The 17,666-nt window shown below is 31.5% G+C and overlaps 1 protein-coding gene across 3 annotated transcripts in view; it reads right to left on the reverse strand.

Annotated features, from left to right (window-relative positions):
- The window catches only part of LOC144850385 (cytoplasmic dynein 2 intermediate chain 1-like), a 35,746-nt gene that overhangs the window by 8,500 nt on the left and 9,580 nt on the right, over positions 1 to 17,666 (reverse strand). For all 3 annotated transcript variants that reach the window (XM_078707673.1, XM_078707669.1, XM_078707663.1), the window contains 2 exons: positions 947 to 1,015; positions 117 to 144 (listed from right to left, as the gene is read on the reverse strand). In XM_078707673.1, coding sequence (XP_078563799.1) covers positions 117 to 144; positions 947 to 1,015 — 97 coding nt within the window. The remainder of the gene's footprint in view (positions 1 to 116; positions 145 to 946; positions 1,016 to 17,666) is intronic.

Genomic DNA, 17,666 nt, shown 5'->3' on the forward strand with positions numbered 1-17,666 from the left:
CACTCTTGTGTGAATTTTGTGTTGTTAGTACCTAGCATCAACCAAACACAATTGAAACTTGACAACCAAGAGATTATTAAGCAACAACTTATTTCAAACCCAAAGTTTTAACTTACATGATGGTGATGAGGATACTGATGGCTCCTAAAAGAAATAATTTCATATTACTGTATGTAAAAATTAATTTAAGATCTAAAAATCGATAAAATAGCATCTAGCTCTTTGAATATTTACATATTTACAAAATTTTTTTAGTGCCAATGGTAGTGATATGACATCATCATGTCCATATATGGGCAAATCACATTTTTTTGTCACATAAAGTTTGTTAGTAGAGAGGTTTCGCAATCTTACGAATACGATAACGAAAACGGATACGTCACGCACACGTATTCGTTTTCGTAAGCCAGTAAAAATCTGTTTCGCATGGCAACGAAATATTGAGGGCGCCGTCCAAAATATGACTGCGGTAAATTTGAGCGAAGCGCGTGTACGTGTTGCTTGGTGCTTGGCTGCCTAGGCCTAGCGTAACATCAAAGCGAGTGAGGACTTTAAAAACTGCTATTTATCAAAATTGACCTAGCATTTTAGTAAATTACTTTAGTAAATTACTTTCAATAAATCTATAATTATATTATAATCATGAATCGTTCCTGATTCAAATTCAGAATGTGCAAAATAGATCAAAAACTATACTCGTTTTGTAGTTACGAATATGACTGGTGATATTCGTCAACACGAATACGCTTTACGAATATGAATTGGGGATCAGCTCAAAAGTTTCACAAATGTGTGACGTATCCGTTTTCGTATTCGTAAGGTTGCGAAACCTCCCTAATGTAGACAGAGCTTTATGTCTGCTGAAATCACTTCTGAGCTCTCTACAGTCCTGATCATCATACATTTAAAAGCTTACTATATTATTTTACTGCAATTTATAACTTACCAGGCTCCTTCTAAGTGATGCTTCATTTTCTTGGGCTATTGCTCTACGTAGATCATCATACTCAGAGGTCTGAAAGAATAAATAAAAACTAGAATTTAATTCGTCACTTTGACGAATTATAGGTGATCATTTTTATCATTTTACTGAAATTAATTTTTTTTTAACATGCACGTACGTTAACATACGATCGGAAAATGTTGATGTATGCCATCCTATTATATGCTTATAGTGCTGAGTTGTGCCTATATGCCATATACAATATGTACAGTATATACTGTATATCTATATACAGTGTAGCATAGGTGAAATTACGGGACACACATGTTCTAATTTTTTGGCATGATGACGTTATCAAACTAAACTTTAAGATGACAATTTCGAAAGATAATTAATTGAGCAAAAAAATATAAGATTTGGAAAAAAATTTGGCACGTAGAAGCGCTGTGCGCGCTCTTTGAATTGTGTATAACTTTGACGAAAAATATGAAAAAACTACTTTTTTACTTCAACTGGCCATATGTTAACGTCACAACATCCGATAGGCTTAATTTTTATATGAATTAATATCTACATTTCATCAGCTTTCATAATAAATTATAATCATCAAGGTAACCTTCAATTCTGAAGAGCTGTAAGATATTCAAATTTACTGCGAAGGTGAAATTACACGGCCTACGTTATTCAAGTTTTTACGCGTGATGACGTCATTAAAATGAAGATAGTGTCAACTCATGATAAAGATAATTAATTAAGCAAGCACATACTGAAAGTTGTGCGAAATTCGAGCACACATAACCAAGATGCGCTCTGTTGAATGTGATAATCTACACAAAAAGATAACAAATCCTAATTTTTAAATTCAAGTGGCCATTTGATGACGTCAAAACATTTTGTACGTAAAATGTGTACATGAATTCCTATCTACAACTCAATGGCTTCCAGAATAAGTTAAAAAAATCGGGGGTCATCTTGCATTCTGAAGAATTATTTTCATTTTAAAAAAGCCTATTTTTCACCATTTTCAGAACTTTTGTAAAATTAATGTGCGCATTTTGTCATTTTTAACGTGCTCGTATAGCGTTATTTTAAGTCGGAACTGACTCAAATTTGGTGAATGTACTAAGGATGGTGAGTAGAATGAGATTTGTAAAAAAAATCATATTTTTTACACTTTTTAAGTATCACGCGCGCAAAAACGCATTTTTGCGCAGTAATTTTTTGAAACACGCAAATGGCCTAATTCATGCTCTAAATTGATCAAAACTTAATTTTGAGCGTTTTAAATTTTTAACGCGCGATATCACGCGCATGAACCTACGTGCACGTGCGTTTTTATTTGCTAATATTTTTACCCTTGATCTGAAGTTTACGTGTAGTGAATTTCATTAATATGTGATAATGAATTATGGAGATATGATTGATAATGTGATTTCGCAAAATGGCGTATAAATGTCGTCACGGATGAGTGATCACGCTGGAAAGCTTATTAGGATTAAGTTATATTATTTGAAAGATATTCTGAAATTTTTGTAATCATTGACATTAAACTTTTTGAGATAATTGTTACACAAAATAGTGTACAGAAACAATAAAAAGAAAAAAAACTAGAATTTAATTCGTCACTTTGACGAATTATAGGTGATCATTTTTATCATTTTACTGAAATAAATTTTTTTTAAACATGCACGTACGTTAACATACGATCGGAAAATGTTGATGTATGCCATCCTATTATATGCTTATAGTGCTGAGTTGTGCCTATATGCCATATACAATATGTACAGTATATACTGTATATCTATATACAGTGTAGCATAGGTGAAATTACGGGACACACACGTTCTAATTTTTTGGCATGATGACGTTATCAAACTAAACTTTAAGATGACAATTTCGAAAGATAATTAATTGAGCAAAAAAATATAAGATTTGGAAAAAAATTTGGCACGTAGAAGCGCTGTGCGCGCTCTTTGAATTGTGTATAACTTTGACGAAAAATATGAAAAAACTACTTTTTCACTTCAACTGGCCATATGTTAACGTCACAACATCCGATAGGCTTAATTTTTATATGAATTAATATCTACATTTCATCAGCTTTCATAATAAATTATAATCATCAAGGTAACCTTCAATTCTGAAGAGCTGTAAGATATTCAAATTTACTGCGAAGGTGAAATTACACGGCCTACGTTATTCAAGTTTTTACGCGTGATGACGTCATTAAAATGAAGATAGTGTCAACTCATGATAAAGATAATTAATTAAGCAAGCACATACTGAAAGTTGTGCGAAATTCGAGCACACATAACCAAGATGCGCTCTGTTGAATGTGATAATCTACACAAAAAGATAACAAATCCTAATTTTTAAATTCAAGTGGCCATTTGATGACGTCAAAACATTTTGTACGTAAAATGTGTACATGAATTCATATCTACAACTCAATGGCTTCCAGAATAAGTTAAAAAAATCGGGGGTCATCTTGCATTCTGAAGAATTATTTTCATTTTAAAAAAGACCTATTTTTCACCATTTTCAGAACTTTTGTAAAATTAATGTGCGCATTTTGTCATTTTTAACGTGCTCGTATAGCGTTATTTTAAGTCGGAACTGACTCAAATTTGGTGAATGTACTAAGGATGGTGAGTAGAATGAGATTTGTAAAAAAAATTCATATTTTTTACGCTTTTTAAGTTTCGCGCGCGCAAAAACGCATTTTTGCGCAGTAATTTTTTGAAACATGCAAATGGCCTAATTCATGCTCTAAATTGATCAAAACTTAATTTTGAGCGTTTTAAATTTTTAACGCGCGATATCACGCGCATGAACCTACGTGCGCGTGCGTTTTTATTTGCTAATATTTTTACCCTTGATCTGAAGTTTACGTGTAGTGAATTTCATTAATATGTGATAATGAATTATGGAGATATGATTGATAATGTGATTTCGCAAAATGGCGTATAAATGTCGTCACGGATGAGTGATCACGCTGGAAAGCTTATTAGGATTAAGTTATATTATTTGAAAGATATTCTGAAATTTTTGTAATCATTGACATTAAATTTTTTGAGATAATTGTTACACAAAATAGTGTACAGAAACAATAAAAACTAGAATTTAATTCGTCACTTTGACGAATTATAGGTGATCATTTTTATCATTTTAATGAAATTAACATTTTTTAAACAAGCATGTACGTTAACATACGATCGTAAAAAGTTGATGTAAACCATCCTATGACATGATGCTGCATATACACTTATAGTGCTGAGTTGTACCTATTATGTGTCATATACAATATGTACAGTATATTGTATATCTATATACAGTGTAGCATAGGTGAAATTACGGGACCCACATCATGTTCTAAATTTTTGGTATGATGGAATTATCAAAATGAACTCGAAGATGACAATTTCGAAAGATAATGAATTGAGCAAATAAATATAAGGATTGGAAGAGAATTTGACACGTAGAAGCGCAATGCGCGCTCTTTGAAATTTGTATAACTTCGACTAAAGAAATTTAAAAACTACGTTTTAACTTCAACTGGCCATATGATAACATCACAACATCCGATAGGCTTAATTTTTATATGAATTCATATCTACATTTCATCAGCTTTCATAATAAGTTATAATCTTCAAGGTCACCTTTAATTCTGAAGAGCTATTAGATATTCAAATGTATGGTGTAGCTGAAATTACACGACCTAGGTTATTCAAGTTTTTACGCGTGATAACGTCATCAAAATAAAAATGTTTACAAACCATGAGAAAGATAATCAATTGAGCAAGCACATACTAAAATTTTGGCGAAAATCGGGCTCAAATAAGGGAGATGCGCTCTATTGAATGTGATAACCCACACAAAAAGATAAAAATTACTAATTTTTAAATTCAAGTGGCCATTTGATGACGTCATACCATTTTGTACGTCTAATGTGTACATGAATATGTATCTACAACCCAATGGCTTCCCGAATAAGTTAAAAAAATTGGGGGTCACCTGCCATTCTGAAGATTTATATTCATTTTAAAAAGGCCTTATTTTTCACCATTTTCAGCACTTTGATGCAATTAATTTGCGCATTTTGTCATTTTTAACCTGCTCGTATAGCGTTATTTTAAGTTGGAACTGACTCAAATTTGGTGAATGTACTAAGGATGGTGAGTAGAATGCGATTTGTATAAAAAAATTGCATTTTTTACGCTTTGTAAGTATCGCGCGCGTAAAATATTTTTTTTGCGCAGTAATTTTTTGAAACACGCAAATGGCCTAATTCATGCTCTAAATTGATCAAAACTTAATTTTGAGCTTTTTAAATTTTTAACGCGCGATTTTACGCGCATGACCCTACGTGTGCGTGCGTTTTTATTTCTTAATATTTTTACCCTTGACCTAAAGTTTACGTGTAGTGAATTTCATTAATATGTGATAATGAATTATAGAGATATGATTGATAATGTGATTTCACAAAATGGCGTATAAATGACGTCACGGATGAGTGATCACGCTGAAAAGCTTATTAGGACTAAGTTAAAGTATTTGAAAGACATTCAGAAATTTTGGTAATCATTGACATTAAACTTTTTGAGATATTTGTTACACAAAATCTGTACAGAAAGAAATTGCAAAGAAACATTTTTTGTTTTACAAAAACAATTTCTCACTAGAATTTAATTCGTCACTTTGACGAATTATAGGTGATCATTTTTATCATTTTACTGAAATTAATTTTTTTTTAAACATGCACGTACGTTAACATACGATCGGAAAATGTTGATGTATGCCATCCTATTATATGCTTATAGTGCTGAGTTGTGCCTATATGCCATATACAATATGTACAGTATATACTGTATATCTATATACAGTGTAGCATAGGTGAAATTACGGGACACACATGTTCTAATTTTTTGGCATGATGACGTTATCAAACTAAACTTTAAGATGACAATTTCGAAAGATAATTAATTGAGCAAAAAAATATAAGATTTGGAAAAAAATTTGGCACGTAGAAGCGCTGTGCGCGCTCTTTGAATTGTGTATAACTTTGACGAAAAATATGAAAAAACTACTTTTTCACTTCAACTGGCCATATGTTAACGTTACAACATCCGATAGGCTTAATTTTTATATGAATTAATATCTACATTTCATCAGCTTTCATAATAAATTATAATCATCAAGGTAACCTTCAATTCTGAAGAGCTGTAAGATATTCAAATTTACTGCGAAGGTGAAATTACACGGCCTACGTTATTCAAGTTTTTACGCGTGATGACGTCATTAAAATGAAGATAGTGTCAACTCATGATAAAGATAATTAATTAAGCAAGCACATACTGAAAGTTGTGCGAAATTCGAGCACACATAACCAAGATGCGCTCTGTTGAATGTGATAATCTACACAAAAAGATAACAAATCCTAATTTTTAAATTCAAGTGGCCATTTGATGACGTCAAAACATTTTGTACGTAAAATGTGTACATGAATTCATATCTACAACTCAATGGCTTCCAGAATAAGTTAAAAAAATCGGGGGTCATCTTGCATTCTGAAGAATTATTTTCATTTTAAAAAAGACCTATTTTTCACCATTTTCAGAACTTTTGTAAAATAAATGTGCGCATTTTGTCATTTTTAACGTGCTCATATAGCGTTATTTTAAGTCGGAACTGACTCAAATTTGGTGAATGTACTAAGGATGGTGAGTAGAATGAGATTTGTAAAAAAAATTCATATTTTTTACGCTTTTTAAGTATCGCGCGCGCAAAAACGCATTTTTGCGCAGTAATTTTTTGAAACACGCAAATGGCCTAATTCATGCTCTAAATTGATCAAAACTTAATTTTGAGCGTTTTAAATTTTTAACGCGCGATATCACGCGCATGAACCTACGTGCGCGTGCGTTTTTATTTGCTAATATTTTTACCCTTGATCTGAAGTTTACATGTAGTGAATTTCATTAATATGTGATAATGAATTATGGAGATATGATTGATAATGTGATTTCGCAAAATGGCGTATAAATGTCGTCACGGATGAGTGATCACGCTGGAAAGCTTATTAGGATTAAGTTGTATTATTTGAAAGATATTCTGAAATTTTTGTAATCATTGACATTAAACTTTTTTAGATAATTGTTACACAAAATAGTGTACAGAAACAATAAAAAGAAAAAAAATAATAAAAAAAAAAATAATAACTAGAATTTAATTCGTCACTTTGACGAATTATAGGTGATCATTTTTATCATTTTACTGAAATAAATTTTTTTTAAACATGCACGTACGTTAACATACGATCGGAAAATGTTGATGTATGCCATCCTATTATATGCTTATAGTGCTGAGTTGTGCCTATATGCCATATACAATACGTACAGTATATACTGTATATCTATATACAGTGTAGCATAGGTGAAATTACGGGACACACATGTTCTAATTTTTTGGCATGATGACGTTATCAAACTAAACTTTAAGATGACAATTTCGAAAGATAATTAATTGAGCAAAAAAATATAAGATTTGGAAAAAAATTTGGCACGTAGAAGCGCTGTGCGCGCTCTTTGAATTGTGTATAACTTTGACGAAAAATATGAAAAAACTACTTTTTCACTTCAACTGGCCATATGTTAACGTCACAACATCCGATAGGCTTAATTTTTATATGAATTAATATCTACATTTCATCAGCTTTCATAATAAATTATAATCATCAAGGTAACCTTCAATTCTGAAGAGCTGTAAGATATTCAAATTTACTGCGAAGGTGAAATTACACGGCCTACGTTATTCAAGTTTTTACGCGTGATGACGTCATTAAAATGAAGATAGTGTCAACTCATGATAAAGATAATTAATTAAGCAAGCACATACTGAAAGTTGTGCGAAATTCGAGCACACATAACCAAGATGCGCTCTTTTGAATGTGATAATCTACACAAAAAGATAACAAATCCTAATTTTTAAATTCAAGTGGCCATTTGATGACGTCAAAACATTTTGTACGTAAAATGTGTACATGAATTCATATCTACAACTCAATGGCTTCCAGAATAAGTTAAAAAAATCGGGGGTCATCTTGCATTCTGAAGAATTATTTTCATTTTAAAAAGACCTATTTTTCACCATTTTCAGAACTTTTGTAAAATTAATGTGCGCACTTTGTCATTTTTAACGTGCTCGTATAGCGTTATTTTAAGTCGGAACTGACTCAAATTTGGTGAATGTACTAAGGATGGTGAGTAGAATGAGATTTGTAAAAAAAATTCATGTTTTTACGCTTTTTAAGTATCGCGCGCGCAAAAACGCATTTTTGCGCAGTAATTTTTTGAAACACGCAAATGGCCTAATTCATGCTCTAAATTGATCAAAACTTAATTTTGAGCGTTTTAAATTTTTAACGCGCGATATCACGCGCATGAACCTACGTGCGCGTGCGTTTTTATTTGCTAATATTTTTACCCTTGATCTGAAGTTTACGTGTAGTGAATTTCATTAATATGTGATAATGAATTATGGAGATATGATTGATAATGTGATTTCGCAAAATGGCGTATAAATGTCGTCACGGATGAGTGATCACGCTGGAAAGCTTATTAGGATTAAGTTATATTATTTGAAAGATATTCTGAAATTTTTGTAATCATTGACATTAAACTTTTTGAGATAATTGTTACACAAAATAGTGTACAGAAACAATAAAAAGAAAAAAAAAAATAATAATAAAGATTTTATACAATAACAATAGGTGATCATTTTATTCTAAATGATCACCTAATAAAGATTTTATACAATAACAATAGGTGATCATTTTATTCTAAATGATCACCTAACTAGAATTTAATTCGTCACTTTGACGAATTATAGGTGATCATTTTTATCATTTTACTGAAATTAATTTTTTTTTAAACATGCACGTACGTTAACATACGATCGGAAAATGTTGATGTATGCCATCCTATTATATGCTTATAGTGCTGAGTTGTGCCTATATGCCATATACAATATGTACAGTATATACTGTATATCTATATACAGTGTAGCATAGGTGAAATTACGGGACACATGTTCTATTTTTTTGGCATGATGACGTTATCAAACTAAACTTTAAGATGACAATTTCGAAAGATAATTAATTGAGCAAAAAAATATAAGATTTGGAAAAAAATTTGGCACGTAGAAGCGCTGTGCGCGCTCTTTGAATTGTGTATAACTTTGACGAAAAATATGAAAAAACTACTTTTTCACTTCAACTGGCCATATGTTAACGTCACAACATCCGATAGGCTTAATTTTTATATGAATTAATATCTACATTTCATCAGCTTTCATAATAAATTATAATCATCAAGGTAACCTTCAATTCTGAAGAGCTGTAAGATATTCAAATTTACTGCGAAGGTGAAATTACACGGCCTACGTTATTCAAGTTTTTACGCGTGATAACGTCATTAAAATGAAGATAGTGTCAACTCATGATAAAGATAATTAATTAAGCAAGCACATACTGAAAGTTGTGCGAAATTCGAGCACACATAACCAAGATGCGCTCTGTTGAATGTGATAATCTACACAAAAAGATAACAAATCCTAATTTTTAAATTCAAGTGGCCATTTGATGACGTCAAAACATTTTGTACGTAAAATGTGTACATGAATTCATATCTACAACTCAATGGCTTCCAGAATAAGTTAAAAAAATCGGGGGTCATCTTGCATTCTGAAGAATTATTTTCATTTTAAAAAAGACCTATTTTTCACCATTTTCAGAACTTTTGTATAATAAATGTGCGCATTTTGTCATTTTTAACGTGCTCGTATAGCGTTATTTTAAGTCGGAACTGACTCAAATTTGGTGAATGTACTAAGGATGGTGAGTAGAATGAGATTTGTAAAAAAAATTCATATTTTTTACGCTTTTTAAGTATCGCGCGCGCAAAAACGCATTTTTGCGCAGTAATTTTTTTAAACATGCAAATGGCCTAATTCATGCTCTAAATTGATCAAAACTTAATTTTGAGCGTTTTAAATTTTTACGCGCGATATCACGCGCATGAACCTACGTGCGCGTGCGTTTTTATTTGCTAATATTTTTACCCTTGATCTGAAGTTTACGTGTAGTGAATTTCATTAATATGTGATAATGAATTATGGAGATATGATTGATAATGTGATTTCGCAAAATGGCGTATAAATGTCGTCACGGATGAGTGATCATGCTGGAAAGCTTATTAGGATTAAGTTGTATTATTTGAAAGATATTCTGAAATTTTTGTAATCATTGACATTAAACTTTTTGAGATAATTGTTACACAAAATAGTGTACAGAAACAATAAAAAGAAAAAAAACTAGAATTTAATTCGTCACTTTGACGAATTATAGGTGATCATTTTTATCATTTAACTGAAATTAATTTTTTTTTAAACATGCACGTACGTTAACATACGATCGGAAAATGTTGATGTATGCCATCCTATTATATGCTTATAGTGCTGAGTTGTGCCTATATGCCATATACAATATGTACAGTATATACTGTATATCTATATACAGTGTAGCATAGGTGAAATTGCGGGACACATGTTCTAATTTTTTGGCATGATGACATTATCAAACTAAACTTTAAGATGACAATTTCGAAAGATAATTAATTGAGCAAAAAAATATAAGATTTGGAAAAAAATTTGGCACGTAGAAGCGCTGTGCGCGCTCTTTGAATTGTGTATAACTTTGACGAAAAATATGAAAAAACTACTTTTTCACTTCAACTGGCCATATGTTAACGTCACAACATCCGATAGGCTTAATTTTTATATGAATTAATATCTACATTTCATCAGCTTTCATAATAAATTATAATCATCAAGGTAACCTTCAATTCTGAAGAGCTGTAAGATATTCAAATTTACTGCGAAGGTGAAATTACACGGCCTACGTTATTCAAGTTTTTACGCGTGATGACGTCATTAAAATGAAGATAGTGTCAACTCATGATAAAGATAATTAATTAAGCAAGCACATACTGAAAGTTGTGCGAAATTCGAGCACACATAACCAAGATGCGCTCTGTTGAATGTGATAATCTACACAAAAAGATAACAAATCCTAATTTTTAAATTCAAGTGGCCATTTGATGACGTCAAAACATTTTGTACGTAAAATGTGTACATGAATTCATATCTACAACTCAATGGCTTCCAGAATAAGTTAAAAAAATCGGGGGTCATCTTGCATTCTGAAGAATTATTTTCATTTTAAAAAAGACCTATTTTTCACCATTTTCAGAACTTTTGTAAAATAAATGTGCGCATTTTGTCATTTTTAACGTGCTCGTATAGCGTTATTTTAAGTCGGAACTGACTCAAATTTGGTGAATGTACTAAGGATGGTGAGTAGAATGAGATTTGTAAAAAAAATTCATATTTTTTACGCTTTTTAAGTATCGCGCGCGCAAAAACGCATTTTTGCGCAGTAATTTTTTGAAACACGCAAATGGCCTAATTCATGCTCTAAATTGATCAAAACTTAATTTTGAGCGTTTTAAATTTTTAACGCGCGATATCACGCGCATGAACCTACGTGCGCGTGCGTTTTGATTTGCTAATATTTTTACCCTTGATCTGAAGTTTACGTGTAGTGAATTTCATTAATATGTGATAATGAATTATGGAGATATGATTGATAATGTGATTTCGCAAAATGGCGTATAAATGTCGTCACGGATGAGTGATCACGCTGGAAAGCTTATTAGGATTAAGTTGTATTATTTGAAAGATATTCTGAAATTTTTGTAATCATTGACATTAAACTTTTTGAGATAATTGTTACACAAAATAGTGTACAGAAACAATAAAAAGACTAGACATGAAACTCGTCACTTTGACGAGTTAGTTATCCGCACCACGACAAACGCCACGTTCACATCATACGTTGGAATATTGCACACAGATAAAGATTATGGCATTATGACAAGAACTGAAGAATATGATATGCTGATAGTGCTGAATTCTGTCAATTTTGTGTCATATAGCATATACATGCAAACAGTATAATCTGTATACATATTACATACAGTGTAGAATAGGTGAAATTACGGGACCCTCCCGTTTATTCCTATTTTTAACATGGCGACGGTATCAAAATGAAACACTAAGATAGCAATTTCGGAAGGATATTATCTCAGTAACAACATATTAACATGTAGAAGAAATTTGAATACGTAAAATATAGATGCGCGCTCTTTTAAATGTGATGAACTATGACGCAAAAGATGAAAATACAATTTTTTTTGTTCAACTGGCCATATGATGACGTCACAACGTCGGATTGGAAAAATTTTGATATGAATTCGTATTTACAATACAATAGCTTCCAGAAAACGTTTTAATTATGATTACTGCTTTTTATTCTGACGAGCTATAACAGATTGAAAGTTACTGTAAAGATGAAAATAAGTGACCCACGTTATTTACATTTTTAGACATGATGACGTCAAAAAAATTAAAATATTTTTAACCCATGCGAAAGGTAGTTGATTGACCTAAAAAATATCAAAATCTGGGTTAAAATGAAAAACGGATAAGCGAAGATGCGCTCTATTAAATGTGATGCTCTATGACAAAAGATACAAAAATCCTATATTTTATATTCGCATGGCCATACGATGACGTCACAATGTCCTGTTAGCAATATTGATGCATGATACGATATCTACAACTCATCATCTTCCAGAATACGTAATAAAAATAACTTTTACCGTTTAGTTTAGAAACTACGACTGTTTTAAAAAAGGTATAATTTTGACAAATTTTAAGGAATTTTTGAACTTTTTCATCAAAAACGTACGTAAATTATCCAATTCGACGTGCTGGTATGACGTTAATTTTAAGTCGAAATTGTTTAAAAGTTGGTAAAATTACTTGAAAAGGCTGGAAAAACATAAATCACGCGGAAAAAATTGTTTTTAACGCTACGTGCGCACCGCACGCATAAAAATATGCGCGCGCGTGGGAATTTTTGACATGCTCAAAATGACATAAAACGCGTAGAAAATTGATTAGAAATTAATTTTTCGCATTTTGAAATTTTAAACTCGCGTGCGCGCGTAACTTCGTGTAAAACATGCCATTTTTTTCTCACAGTCAGTTAGCGCAAGATATAACTTAAACTTTTTCTAAGTTTCAAATTAAAATGTTATATGGTTTTCGATCTATGTTAAATACGCGAAATTCATAAAAACGCGCGTAAGTCACGTTGCGCAACTATGACGTCATTCACAATAGCGGGTGCACAACTTCACGTGAACGCCCACATGTTGACAAAGTTATAAAATGTTATGTTTACACGTTTTTGAGTTACGCGTGACACAAAAATGACAGAAAGAAAGAAGAATACAGAAAAAAAAACTAGACATGAAACTCGTCACTACGGACGAGTTAGTTATCCGCACGACAAACGCCACGTGCACGTCATACGTTAGAATTTTGCACCCAGAAAAAGAGTATGGCATTATGACCTGATCTGAAGAATATGATATGTTGTTAGTGCTGAATTCTGTCAATTTTGTGTCATATAGTATATACAGTATAAACAGTATAATCTGTATACATATTACATACAGTGTAGAATAGGTGAAATTACGCGACCCGCCATTTATTCCATTTTTTAACATGGCGACGGTATCAAAATGAAACACTAAAATACCAATTTTGGAAGGATATTATCTCAGCAACAACATATTAGCGTGTAGAAGAAATTTGGATACGTAAAATATAGATGCGCGCTCTTTTAAATGTGATGAACTATGACGCAAAATATGAAAATACGACTTTTTTTATTCAACTGGCCATATGATGACGTCACTACATCTGATTGACAAAATGTTCACATAAGTTCGCATCTACAATCCAATAGCTTCCAGAAAACGTTTTAATCGTGATTATCACATTTTATTCTTACGAGCTATAACAGATTAAAATTTACTGTAAAGATAAAATTAATGACCCACGTAATTTAAATTTTTAGGCATGATGACGTTATAAAAATTAAAATATTTTTAACTCATGCGAAAGATAGTTGATTGACCTAGATAATATTAAAATCTCGGAGAAAATGGAAGACGGATAAGCGTGATGCGCTCCATTGAATGTGATGAGCAATAACGAAAGAGACAAAAATCCTATTTTTTAAATTTGTGTGGCCATACGATGACGTCACAACATCCGTAAGGAAAAAATTCTGCATGAATTCATATCTACAACATATCTGCTTACATATTAAGTTAAAAAACTCGGGGGTAACGGTTGATCCTGAGGAGCTATAATAGATTCAAAATAGGCATAATTTTGACAATATTTTGTAACTTTTGCAACTAAAACGCATGCAAATGGTCTAAATCAACGTGTACGTATGACGTCATTTTAATTTGAAATGATGTCAATCTTTTTAAAAATGACTAGGAAAGGCTGGAAAATCACAATTTAATAGAAAAAAACATGATTTTCATGCTGCGTGCGCACTGCACGCGTAAAATTGTTCGCGCGCGCGGGAAATTTTGACATGCGCAAAATGTCATGAATGGCGTAAAAAGTTGATTAGAAATTAATTTTGCGCATTTTAAAATTTTAAATGCGCGTGCGCGCGTAACTTCTTGTAAAACACGCCATTTTTAGTTAACTAAAAGTTTGCCCTTGATATGACTTAAATTTTCATAAAGGGTAAAAAAAAAATTACGCTTGGTTTTTAAGCTATGATCAATCATTAAAAATCATAAAATCGCGCGTAAGTCACGTTGCGCAACTCTGACGTCATTCAAAATAGGAGGTGCACAACTTCACGTAAATGCCCACATGTTGTCAAAGTTATGAAATATTATGTTTACACATTTTAGAGATACGTGAGCCACAAAAAAACGGGAAAGAAATAAGAATAATACAGAAAAAAAATAATGATCCACTACAATAACAAGGAGTTATCCGCTACTAAGCGGATAACTAAAAAAAAGATGATGAAACAGGACAGTTACAAGGAGTTATCCGCTAAATGCGGATAACTAAAAAAAAATAATAAAAAAAAAAATAATAATAAAGATTTTATACAATAACAATAGGTGATCATTTTATTCTAAATGATCACCTAATAATAAAAAAAAAAATAATAATAAAGATTTTATACAATAACAATAGGTGATCATTTTATTCTAAATGATCACCTAACTAGAATTTAATTCGTCACTTTGACGAATTATAGGTGATCATTTTTATCATTTTAATGAAATTAATTTTTTTTTTACATGCATGTACGTTAACATACGATCAGAAAATGTTGATGTATGCCATCCTATTATACGCTTATAGCGTTGAGTTGAGCCTATTATATGCCATATACATTATGTACAGTATATAATGTATATCTATATACAGTGTAGCATAGGTGAAATTACGGGACACACATCATGTTTTAATTTTTTGGTATGATGGAATTATCAAAATAAACTCGAAGATGACAATTTCGAAAGATAATGAATTGAGAAAATAAATATAAGAATTGGAAGAGAATTTGGCACGTAGAAGCGCTGTGCGCACTCCTTGAAATTTGTATAACTTTGACGAAAAAGATGAAAAAACTACTTTTAAACTTCAACTGGCCATATGTTAACGTCACAACATCCGATAGGCTTATTTTTTATATGAATTCATATCTACATTTCATCAGCTTTCATAATAAATTATAATTATCAAGGTAACCTTTAATTCTGAAGAGCTGTAAGATATTCAAATTTACGGCGAAGGTGAAATTACACAACCTACGTTATTCAAGTTTTTACGCGTGATGACGTCATCAAAATAAAAATAGTGGCAGGTCATGAGAAAGTCAATTAATTGAGCAATCACATACTAAAATTTGAGCGAAAATCAGGCACAAATTATTAGAGATGCGTTCTATTGAATGTGATAAAATATGACAAAAGAGAAAAAAAACTTAATTTTAAATTCAAGTGGCCATTTGATGACGTCACAACATTTTGTACGTCAAATGTGTACATGAATTCATATCTACAACTCAATGGCTTCCCGAATAAGTTAAAAAAATTGGGGGTCATCTTGCATTCTGAAGAGTTATTTTCATTTTAAAAATGCCTTATTTTTCACCATTTTCAGCACTTTGATGCAATTAATTTGCGCATTTTGTCATTTTTAATGTGCTCGTATAGCGTTATCTTAAGTCGGAATGGACTCAAAATCGGTGAATGTACTAAGAATTGTGAGTAGATTGTGATTTATAGATCAAATTTTATTTTTTACGCTTTCTAAGAATCGCGTGCGCAAAAACGCGTTTTTGTGCAGTAATTTTTGGAAACGCGCAAATGGCCTAATTCATGCTCTAAATTGATCAAAACTTAATTTTGAGCGTTCTAAATTTTTAACGCGCGATTTCACGTGCATGACCTTGAAACGCGCAACATTTTATTTGCTAATATTTTTACCCTTGACCTGAAGTTTACGTGTAGTGAATTTCATTAATATGTGATAATGAATTATGGAGATATGATTGATAATGTGATTTCGCAAAATGGCGTATAAATGTCGTCACGGATGAGTGATCACGCTGGAAAGCTTATTAGGATTAAGTTATATTATTTGAAAGATATTCTGAAATTTTGGTAATCATTGACATTAAACTTTTTGAGATAATTGTTACACAAAATAGTGTACAGAAACAATAAAAAGAAAAACTAGAATTTAATTCGTCACTTTGACGAATTATAGGTGATCATTTTTATCATTTTACTGAAATTAATTTTTTTTAAACATGCACGTATGTTAACATACCATCGTAAAATGTTGATGTATGCCATCCTATTATATGCTTATAGTGCTGAGTTGTGCCTATATGCCATATACAATATGTACAGTATATACTGTATATCTATATACAGTGTAGCATAGGTGAAATTACGGGACACACATGTTCTAATTTTTTGGCATGATGACGTTATCAAACTAAACTTTAAGATGACAATTTCGAAAGATAATTAATTGAGCAAAAAAATATAAGATTTGGAAAAAAATTTGGCACGTAGAAGCGCTGTGCGCGCTCTTTGAATTGTGTATAACTTTGACGACAAATATGAAAAAACTACTTTTTCACTTCAACTGGCCATATGTTAACGTCACATAGGCTTAATTTTTATATGAATTAATATCTACATTTCAGCAGCTTTCATAATAAATTATAATCATCAAGGTAACCTTCAATTCTGAAGAGCTGTAAGATATTCAAATTTACTGCGAAGGTGAAATTACACGGCCTACGTTATTCAAGTTTTTACGCGTGATGACGTCATTAAAATGAAGATAGTGTCAACTCATGATAAAGATAATTAATTAAGCAAGCACATACTGAAAGTTGTGCGAAATTCGAGCACACATAACCGAGATGCGCTCTGTTGAATGTGATAATCTACACAAAAAGATAACAAATCCTAATTTTTAAATTCAAGTGGCCATTTGATGACGTCAAAACATTTTGTACGTAAAATGTGTACATGAATTCATATCTACAACTCAATGGCTTCCAGAATAAGTTAAAAAAATCGGGGGTCATCTTGCATTCTGAAGAATTATTTTCATTTTAAAAAAGACCTATTTTTCACCATTTTCAGAACTTTTGTAAAATAAATGTGCGCATTTTGTCATTTTT

This window comes from Antedon bifida, chromosome 1 (genome assembly GCF_963402885.1).
Source record: "Antedon bifida chromosome 1, ecAntBifi1.1, whole genome shotgun sequence".
Taxonomy (NCBI): domain Eukaryota; kingdom Metazoa; phylum Echinodermata; class Crinoidea; order Comatulida; family Antedonidae; genus Antedon; species Antedon bifida.